The sequence below is a fragment of the Rhea americana genome, unplaced genomic scaffold, assembly GCF_003343005.1.
Source record: "Rhea americana isolate MKP2758 unplaced genomic scaffold, rheAme1 scaffold_1, whole genome shotgun sequence".
Lineage (NCBI taxonomy): Eukaryota > Metazoa > Chordata > Aves > Rheiformes > Rheidae > Rhea > Rhea americana.
This window is the reverse complement of record NW_028185038.1, coordinates 4480680-4491789: the sequence shown is the minus strand read 5'-3', so window position 1 is coordinate 4491789 and position 11110 is coordinate 4480680. Positions and strand designations below refer to the sequence as shown.

General features: G+C 39.3%; 1 protein-coding gene across 3 annotated transcripts in view; it reads left to right on the top strand.

The window, feature by feature from the left end:
* Positions 1 to 41: 41 nt before the first annotated feature.
* Positions 42 to 11110, top strand: part of ABCD2 (ATP binding cassette subfamily D member 2) — a 50850-nt gene continuing 39781 nt past the window's right edge. Inside the window, exons 1-4 of one of the 3 annotated variants that reach the window (XM_085297855.1) lie at positions 42 to 1012; positions 2380 to 2560; positions 6919 to 7040; positions 9416 to 9584. In XM_085297855.1, the coding sequence (XP_085153981.1) occupies positions 83 to 1012; positions 2380 to 2560; positions 6919 to 7040; positions 9416 to 9584 (1402 nt within the window). In that variant the 5' untranslated portion in view covers positions 42 to 82. The remainder of the gene's footprint in view (positions 1013 to 2379; positions 2561 to 6918; positions 7041 to 9415; positions 9585 to 11110) is intronic. The other 2 variants (XM_085297847.1, XM_085297842.1) reach the window with 2 other exon arrangements.

Sequence of the window (11110 nt, the reverse complement as noted above, 5' to 3'; positions counted from 1 at the left end):
GCATGACGAGCCGGCGGGGCCGCCGCGCCTGAGCCGCGAGGCGGCGGGGAGCAGCGGCGCCGCCGGCCGCCGCGCACCCACCATGACGCCCATGCTGCACGCCGCGGCCGGGCGGGCGCGATGGAGCCGGGCGAGCGCCGCGAAGGGGGCTGCGTGCCTGGTGGCCGCGGCGTACGGGCTCAAAATCCTCTACCCGCTGGTCCGCAAGCGCCTGAGGCAGGCGGGCCGCAGAGGCGGCGGGCAGCAGGCGGGGGGCGGCCCCGAGGCTCTGCCGCGCCGCGCCGCCGCCCGCGGCAGAGCCCCGCCGGCGCTGAACGCCGACTTCTTCAGGCAGCTGCTGGCGCTTCGCAAGCTCTTCTTCCCGAAGCTGGCGAGCGCCGAGCTGGGCTGGCTCTGCCTCCACTCCGTTGCTCTCATCTCCAGGACCTTCCTCTCCATCTACGTGGCTGCGCTCGATGGGAAGATCGTGAAGACCATCGTGGAGAAAAAGCCCAGGAGCTTTTTCCTCCAGTTAACCAGATGGCTCATGATTGCCATCCCAGCCACCTTCGTCAACAGCGCCATTCGGTACCTGGAGGGCAAGCTGGCCCTCGCCTTCCGCACGCGCCTGGTGGATCATGCCTATGAGACCTATTTTGCCAACCAGACTTACTACAGGGTGATCAACATGGACGGGCGGCTGGCCAACCCGGACCAGTCCCTCACCGAGGACATCATGATGTTCTCGCAGTCCGTGGCGCATCTCTACTCCAACCTCACCAAGCCCATCCTGGACGTCGTGCTCACCTCCTACACGCTCATCCGCACGGCGCGCTCCCGGGGTGCCAGCCCCATCGGGCCCACCGTCCTGGCCGGCCTTGTCGTCTACGCCACGGCCCTCGTGCTCAAAGCCTGCTCGCCCAAGTTTGGCAAGCTGGTGGCCGAGGAGGCGCACAAGAAGGGCTACCTGCGCTTCATGCACTCGCGCATCATTGCCAACGTGGAGGAGATCGCCTTCTACCGCGGGCACAAGGTAAGAGGAGCGAAGTCCCAGGGCGCTCGGGGACGTGCCGGAGGCGACCCGTGCTTCCCCCGCCGGCCTTCTGGAGCCCGCCRAGTCCCTCTGACATTTAAACCTGTTTACAGCCGGCACTTCCCGTTTCCTGGGAAAATGCAGCCTCACAGGCGGTGTCTGGGGAGAGCAGAGCGTAGTTCCCTTCTGCTATGACATTGTTCCTGTTTTGCAGCTGTATCCTATGTTTTTCTAGAAAGCTTATCTTCTTTCTTGTTTTTCCCCACCCAGTGCATTCCGCTTAACTTTCCAGGTTTTTCTTTTCATCCTTGTTCCAGATTCAATGCTGCAGAAGTCCTCCCTCCCTAAGGAAAAAAAAAAAAAAAAATTCAGGAGCACCAGAAAGTCTAAGGGAAAACTTTGTGATAGCTCAGAGAGCACTACAGCTTTTGACACTGTTTTGCGTAGCTAAGCGAAGATGCTGTCAGAGTCTTAAAATAGCATAAGTACAGTACTTCAGTAGCCACAGTTACGTAAACTAATAGACTGTTTTAAAGCTACCTTGCWATGGAATGCAGCGTACTTTCATTAAAAGTGAATTTTGACTAAAACATTTTTCAAATGTGGTTTTGAAAAAAAGTTATTTCATGTAAGGTGGAAATGAAAAAAGCAGCCTGAAATATTACTAACATTTTCATTCCAAACAGCAATTATATGGTGTAAATGGCTTGATTTGGTAGAAGCAATAGTTCCCGAAGCTGCCTATAGTACTGTGCTAAGTGCAACTAAATTAAAACAATTTCTCCAGTTCCCTCATACATTGGCTTGAACTRAATGTATTATGTCATACTGACTTGCAACTGTCTTTGACTTTAGTTAAACCCCTTGGCATAATTCTCTCTTCCTCTAGACAGCTTGCAAAAACAAGCAGCATTGCATTTCAGGGATCAGCTCTGCAAGCTTAAGTCGGTGGAGAGAACTGGTTCCCTGATGTTTTCCAATCTGAGGAATTTCAATTGATGTGAAATTCTACAGCTGTGTCTTYATTAGGAGCTTACCAAATCAGTCTTACTTTGATAGTTAGGATCAGTTTTTGTGGCTGCCTTGTATGTTGCTCTTATGTGTATTGGAGGTCTTAAAAAGTTGAAAATGCCAGTGTGTTATTAAGGGACAATGATGTAAACAAGAACCAAGTCCACTGACTTTTATAAAGCTGCACAGTTTCACTGTGAGAGTGCAGCACTGTGAAAGCAGGTACTGCACAGCAGGTGTGATTCAGAAGTCACAGCTCTGGATACCTGATTGTTTTGTGCACATACCTGAATATATCTTGTATGACCATGTTCGTCTTTCTTGACTTGTGTAAATGTTTTATTTTTTAACTATAGGTAGAAATGAAGCAGCTACAAAAAAGCTACAAGTCTTTGGCAGACCAAATGAATCTCATTTTGTCTAAACGTTTATGGTACATCATGATAGAGCAGTTCCTGATGAAATATGTCTGGAGTTGCTGTGGTTTGATTATGGTCGCTGTGCCCATCATCACTGCAACAGGATTTGCAGATGGCGGTAATACCATTTTTAATAATTTCCAAATGCTTATTTAAAATTGGGTGCTCAAAAGAATAGACCTCACTTGAATGCCTTTCACATTTCTTTATTTTTCACAGACTTTATTACCACATTTTTGTGGAGCATTTGTCTTGTCTTTAACTTTCAAGCATAACTAGTCAGCTGAGGAAAGAGCAARAATTACAAATTTGAACACAAACCTGACAAACATCATGAATTCAGGACTCCAGGATACTTGTCTCACATGAGATTATAGTGATAGTTGCATTTCTTATTCATTAGCTGTTGTTGGAATGGCATAATGATTCTTGCAGCTTCTTCTGCTATTTTACTAAATGATACGTATTGCTAACTTTCCTGGAGTGCTCATCTCATTCCATAAATAGAGGTGTAATTATAGCTAATTATTCTATTATATTGCAACCTATTGGAAACCAGCGTTTTCACCTGACTCACTGGGAGAAAGACAGGTGAAGTTCACATTCAGATAGCATCATTTTTAACATTTTGTCATAACTTTCCAGGAGGTCAAATGAGACTCAAGTAGTTTTGCTATTGCAGATGTTATAAACACACACACAAAAAAAAGACAGCAGAAAGAAAGGTAATTAAGGAGAGGTCATGAAAAACAGGTCAGCAATTTTGCCTCAGCAGGGTTCCTTATTCATGGTTAGAACCATAGCCTATATTGCAAATGCAATAGGATTCCTTAAGCATAGATTCTACACAGTAAATGGAAAGATCAGTTCTAAGTTTGGGACATTTAACGGAGAATGAGTGGATTGTTTTCAGCACAGGACCTGCTAATTATATTCCAAATCAGGGCTGTCCAACTGGACAAGCTTGGTTCAACCTACAGGAATGACTTCATCCAGCCCCCAAAATTATTTAGATTGCTTCCAGTTTTGCCTGCACGTGGCTAGATGTTCAGCTGTCTGAGCTAGTGCCCATCACATGGCTTAGGAGGGTACTATAACAGGATCCTGGCTGGCATTCTGTTAACAGCTTCAAAAATACCAGACAGACCTATTCTGAACAGAAGAGTTTGTACAAAGCCATTTCACCTCATGCAACTGGTGAAGGTTATCAGCCCACGAGAAAAGTGATTAACCAATTTAAGAGTTATTTTCTAAGGCAGAAATGAGTACAGTCAAGAAAGAGTGTTTAATAAACTACACATTGTAAATGTCTCCCTGCCCTTGCAGTATGAAAAAAAAAATTAAGAAGAATGTCCTTTGCAGGGATCAAGCTGCAGTGAAAGTGTATGGAACAAATGAGTGATAATTCACTCATATTCATGCTAAACCAAGTAACATTGTGATATCCAGGCACAGTGTTTTGATAAATAATTCTCAAATGTGTGAGAAAAGACACAATGATTGCTCAAGTTGTAAAGCTGAGGAATATTTGCCACCAGCAACATAAAATGTTAATGAATAGAGCTTATTACATACCCTGAGGCATGTCATAATGGTGGATTAAAACATGTTATTAATGGTGACAAATCAGCACTGTCAATACCCATAGAAATACAACAGGTATTCTAAGAATCAGGCAGACTTGGATTTATCACTGATTTAGCTGGCAAAGCAAGGTTGTATGTCTCAGCAGGTCAGATGCAGTTTAGTTCAAATCTGAAGAACAGAAACTTTGTTTCTTTATAAAACAGGATTTGTTACTTTAGGATAAATCATCAGAATCAAAAAAATGCATAAAAATGGTATCATGACCAGGCCTGAGACCTCAGGTGTAAAGCAATAGATTTTGCACTTCAGATAAAAACAACTTTGTAAAAAAAAATCCTGTAACAAAAAGCAAGAATTATTGGAGGTAATGATGCTTCTATAATGTTTATTTTTCTGACTCAAATTTGCTAGTTCTGTTATATATTTGAGGGAAGAAATTAATTGGCAAAGCTAGGATTCTCATTTGAAGACATTTCTCTGTTTTGTTATATTAAAAGACTGATATTGCAAATGTCTTGTCTCTGATGGGTTTCTGAAAAATAACTATTTTTGGAAACAAAACTGTAATTTCTCTAGACCTAGTGACCATATATCTTTTTTTCCTAATACAAGGATGATTATCAATTACATTATGAAAATGAAAAGAGAAATATTAGCTACTGTATGAAAAAGGAACTTTGTTGCAACACACCACTTCAAACACTGCAGGCAAACCATATGAAAAATGTTTAAGGCAAAAAGTTCACAAGAAGTAATTTTGGTGGATTAGGCAGATAATATAAGAAAATTGTTTTGAAATTATGAAGCACTCATAAACTGTATGTAATATTAATTTTCAAGTATCCCTAGAAGTATGCTTAAAGGGACCAATGCAGTGGTTTGTAGAGATATCCAAGCTATTGCTGAATGAGCTAGCCTGGGTGCTGGAAGTGACATTAGATAAATTTATTTAGGAGAAATGCTGTGTTAGTGTAGTTAAACTCTGGCCAGTTCCTAAATGATCTAGTTTTGGTAGTTTTACATAGCACTGCATAGGCTATAATCCCAACAAGATAAAATAATAAATATATTTATGTTTTTCTGAGAAGTGATTTCTATTTATTTGCATTAATGAATTAAATGAACTAACTGAATTCCCTTTATCACCGAAGTTTACTCTTCTTGGTGTGGAAATGACTTTCTAAATAAGTAAGGACTAGATAAGCAAGGGTTTTGTAATCTCTCTTCTTTGCAAGAGCTTTTCTGTCTTTTTAAAATAGTGCATGTCTCTCAGCGTGTTCCAGTTGGTTAGATTGCACTCCACTAGTTGACAGTGTACTGATGCTGTATAATTTAATCTAGAAAATGTGAACGTTTCCCTACTAATTAAAAAAAGTTGTAAAAGACATCTGAGGCCAGAAAGATATATAAAAATCTGTGTAGTTGTGGATATGGTATACATGAGCAAGTTTACTGTATGTGGAGTTTACAAAATTTCCCCCCCTCCCTCAAAGGTCCATAGTGTATTTCAGTGATTTAGATATTATTATGCAAGGACACCTTTTTTGGAGATGTGAGTGAAAACAATAAAAAGAAAATAAAGACAGAAAGATAAATCTGGCTTTGGTACAGCATGTAGATTCTGGACACTGTGGAATCTGTTCATGTCATGGAGGTGAGACAGCTACTTAACAAGTACAAAAATATTGTTTGCCTTGCCTAACTTAGCCCATGAAATTACAGTCACATTACACCTATGGGTAGTTTCTCACAGGTTTTCCTCAGCATAACCACTCTGCAAACATCATAGAAAATATTATTAACAATTGATAATRCAGGAGTTGCCACACTAGAGCTACCTATTAGTCCCCCAACCTGATACCTAGCAGCAGTCAAACTTTTGTTTTTAACCAGAGCCCCATTCTGCAGCATACTTCAGCAAATTATATATATAAAATTATGTGAGGCATAGAACTCCTCAGATGTTTCTTTCTAAATCTTACACATTGAAACTTCTTTAAGTGTGGTTTACCACACACTATTATCTTAGCTTGTGTAGATGCAAACGTTAACAATAAAACAAGGTACAGCCTTAAAATATTCAGTATTTAAAATTTTGATTTCTTCARAAAACGAATTTTGTAAATTTACTGCTGCATAAAAGTTTCCATAGGTCGGGTGGTAGCAAGAGTGTATGTAGATACGTTAAATATAAGCATATTTATTCTCACATATTTTTCTAAAACTTATGCTGCTGTTTTCTCTTTGCCAGTTGCTGCTGATATATTCTTATGATATAACTCTCTCTTTGGAGCAAAGGTTTTCTTGCTGACAGAATACAGTGTCATAAACAAAGGATTTTGAGTTTGTTCTTGAATCAGATCAACAGACAAACCTCTGAGAAGGAAGGATTCTATTTGAAAACACACCTATGATAATGAAAGAACTAATTGCTTTCTTAAAAAATATTATCATGTTGGCAGATTTGCATCAATATGAATATTTCCTTTTATATGAAATGATTAMTAATGTAAGGTTAAAATTAATAACAAATCTAGCAAAATGCTGTTAAAATCTTTCTCAGATTATTACTTAGATTTCAACTTGCAATAGTAAAATTTAGGTTGAAATAATAGGATATTAGAAGAAAAATATCTAGATAGACAGGTAGTAGAAAAGAACAGGATRTTTTGCATAATAAAATTAATTTGATATACTCCCACTTGGTCTTTTTTACCAAAGTATCTATGCTAATTACATTCACAAGTTCTTTTTGGAAAGTTGTCTTCACAGAGCTAAACTTCTCTTAATTTAAAACCTCTTCTGTAATGGCTCTCACTTTAACCATGATTTAATTTGTAAAGATAATTTTCAGAAGAATATTTTAACGAAGACATTTTTTAATTTTAGAGTTAGAAGATGGCCAGAAACAAGCAATGGTTAGTGATCGAACGGAAGCTTTTACTACATCACGAAACCTGCTAATTTCTGGAGCAGATGCTATTGAAAGAATTATGTCGTCATACAAAGAGGTATTGTACGTTAGTCATACACAAAGCAGAAAAGGGAGACAAAAGCAAAATAGAGTTAACATTTAATGTATTTATTTTTTTTAAAAAGCCTTTTTTAAGTCAAATTCTACCACACTTAAATCCGTGGAGGTCTTTGAGTTGATAGTCCTGTCTTTAAAGTTAAGTGCACAAAGAGTCTGAAGTGCACAACTGCCAGTGTCCAACATATAGATGTCATCTTGACATCTGTGTTCAAATGCCACCAGGTAGCACTAGAAAATCTTGGAATATGAATACTAAAAGTTCAGGTTCCTCCTTTGTGTGGAGCAAGGACCTCAATTCAGGTTGACCTGTATTCTTATTTTCTGGCCATCTAAACTGTGCAATCRTTACCAGTACCTTCTGATCCTGCTAAATTATAAGTAATTTTGCAAAGTAGAAAACTTTAACAGGAAAAATCCTTTGTAGAACACCAGATGGCCGTGAGATACAGGATGTTCATCTGGAAGGTTGGAAATGTTGTTTCAGGTTGTTACCTGAGTTCAGATAAAGTTGGGCTTTTAGCCATGGTCTCTCCTGGGTATTTGCTATTTGGCAAAAGAAAATAAGACAGCACCATTAGTCTTTGTTATTCTTCTCAACATTTCCTGCCAAATTTGTTTGATTGCATTTTGCTAATCCCTTTCCTGTGCAGCATGAGGAGGGCCTAGGCAGCTCTTCGAAGATGGTGGAATCCRTTACGTGGAATCCAGCCGTACTAGCTACAGCTTTTTAAATTGGAGGAGGAGAGGTAGTTTGGAGCCTTCAGGTAYAGACTCTGACAAAGTCAGAATCTGTATTTTCTCCACCAGGAACACTTCTAATGGACAGTGATTTTGACCTATGCTGCTTCAGCTGTTTTGCTGCTTGGCTTCTTCTCTAAAGAGACTGCCAGATGACCAGTCGTTCACTGGTGTTACTTCTGTTTTATTTAAAAAAATTAAGTCATTTATATAATATATATATATATATAAAATACATAATAAACTTACTGCCAGTTAACTTTCGTGTGGTGTGCAGTCAGTACAGGTTCACCTCCAACAAGTGCCCCTGCTGGCACTTTAGGGAATGTTGAGTCCTGGCACAAGCTCCTGCTGAGTTTTCTAGAAAAACTTCAGTGTGAAGGATGATGTTACAATTCTTATATGCTACCTCTGAATCAAATACTGTTAACCCAGTACTTTTTACAGATGTTAATATAATTACTGGTAAAGTAAAACAATGTATACCTTACAGAGTTGAAACATTTGTTGATTAAACTTTTTTTAACTGAGTTCTTCTAGGCATTGTGTGCTTGCAAACCTCCAGGGGAGCAATGGCTCCAGGAATGCGACCAGTACTCYCTACTTAGTCTTGCACAAATTATGAAATTTGCATGGAATTGTGTCTCTTTATGTGGGAGTTATGTTGCCATGAGAGGTAAACTGTATCATGGGATGTACTTTTTTTACAGCAAGTTGATTATTTTATAGCCCTACACTCATTTTCTTGCTCTTGTTTTGCTCTCTGCATTTAGTATAAAAATTCATCTTTTCAAAACTGTCTGATAATAAATTTATAGTAAGATGCCCAGGTTTAATTCCTTGCTGCCAGCAGATGGAGGCAGTTATTTGAGAGCTTTTGTTGATGCCACTGCCAGGTCCCAGAGATCTGGATTTCTGTGTTCATTGGGTGGAATCTGTTATAAAAGGCTGAGAAAAGGAGAAAACCTTTAAAGAGACCTCAGCAGCTTAAAAATTCCTAGTTTTAAACTGAGGTCTCAGATTTAACGCCAGTAATCTGGCATGCAACTGACATACTCAGAAGAGCCAATTAATTTCTATAGCATATTCTAGATTAGGGTATGCCCTCATGCTACTTGTTCCACACATAAAAAGCACACCTTTCCCATAGAAGGTTTAGGCAGTACAGGGAAGTGAAAATTAATAATTATGGGCAACAGTGTTTTTCTCTTCCATTGACCTTTATTTTGCTGGAGAATACAGAGGTTTTGATTTTCTCGTGTGATAGGCTCTCTCTTTTGGGATATTCTGATAGTCATTCTCTGTAGGTTGAAAATTTAACAGCTGCATGGAAATCAGCAGTCCCTGCAACCTCGTTATTTAATAGATCTAGAGTAATTTGCCTTCTCTAAAATCTGTGCCCCTCAAACTGTTTCCATTTGCTAGTTAGTAGGACATAACAGAGGATAGCACAGAATCTCAAAGAATGAAACGCACATCCTTGATTCTTCCAGAATAACATTTGAGAAGGATTGACCCAAAATAGCTGGGAATGTTTTTCATGTATTTTTCGCTAAGTATTTCATTTATAGATTTATAAAGTTTGACTGAAATGGGGCATTTGTTATTTCACAGGTTACAGAGCTAGCAGGCTATACAGCCCGTGTCTACAACATGTTTTTGGTCTTTGATGAAGTGAAAAGAGGCATTTACAAAAGAACTGCTGTTATTCAAGAGTCCAAAAGCAACAGCAAGAATGAAGATAAAGTAGAATTACACATCGATGGGCCCTTAGAAATCCAGGGTAATTATTTCACATTTTTATATATTTCTTTGTGTGGGAGTCTTGCTGGTGCAGTGGGACAGTGAACAAAGCTTTTGTTTCTACAAGAAATCCGGCCTCTTGCTTTTAATTTCCCAGAGACCATGTTGCCTCCCATTTTATATTCCTCACATGCTATCTGTGACTATGGGTTTTTGCCGTGCACTTCTAATATATTTTCACTAGGACTGCTCAAATGTTTTTTGAGAAAACTTCCAATGAAAAATGCATTTCAATTACACTGTTATTGTTGGTAGTGGTAATATTGTTATTACTGTTATAGGGGCAGTGCCTGCCTTCTCCTGACTCTTTAAATGTTTTTCAGAAAACTGAGATGTTAGCTTTTTCATCTGGAAACACACTGTTTTATTTGGGGTGGAAGGGAAAGAGAGCAAGGGAGCTGTTTGGTAATTTTTGWCAAGAGTAATAATTTGTTGTCAGCTTCTAAAAACCAGCCTGTGGTGGTGGTTTTTTTTTATTATTTTTTATTTTTTGGTCATTTAGTGGAAATTTTCAAGTGAAAGTGTGCTGACAGAGTGCTGACAACCCTACCTCTCTCCTCATCTTCCAGATGATCTGATCCATGACTGTACTAACCATAGGGTGATTGRTTTCCTCTATCCTTTTCATCTTTTCTGGGGCTATCCATCAGTACACTATTTATTCCTCCTATCCTTTCTAGTGCCAGTATCTTTCTTTTTCCATTCTCTCCTTAGCATTTTCTGTGCACATACATTTCTTACTGTGCTGTTATGTACCATCTCTCTCTGGCTCTTGCATCCAGCTTCTCTCTGAGCTACTTCATATAGCATTTGCAATGGGCTTTTCACAATTTTCCCAGTAGATTCTTCTACTTCCTGCCTTGCCTTTGTGTTTGAAAAGCCTCATTCCCTCCCTCTGGCYTCTGAAAACTTAAATCTAGTTAGGGATGAAGGCACTGAAGTGCTTTTTATGAAATAACTTATTTCAACAAATTTCRATAGTGTTGCCCTTCAGCACAGATTTCTCAAAAATTGTCTGACAGGTTTCTGCAAAACAAACAGCCAGATGCAGTGTAGTGGCTGGCTGTGGAAACAGCTGATTTCTTGATCTTGTAGATCTTGATAATATTTGGCAACCATTAAAATAAGCGATACTTTATAAGTGTTACATTTTGTGATGTCCCAGGAAAAAAGAAAGATTTTGTAGTTCATAGAGCAATAAAATAATGCTGGGGTCCTTTTTTGTGTAACTGTGTTTTAAAAACAAGTATAGTTTAAAAACAAATATAGATATAAAAGAATGTTGTTCGTGTTTGCTTTTAGGGTAGTATGCTAATACCCTGCACCTTTTTTCTCTCTAGCTTTTTCCCAAGATTTGATTCCACTACAGTTGCAAACTTCATCCAACCTAAATTCTTGCTAAGTCGCTGTGACTAGCGTTTATTACTGACTGGTTATGGGCTTTCAGAGGCATCTAGCCAATAGGAAACAGGACACAAGGACTTAAGGAGAATTTAGGCCAGATGA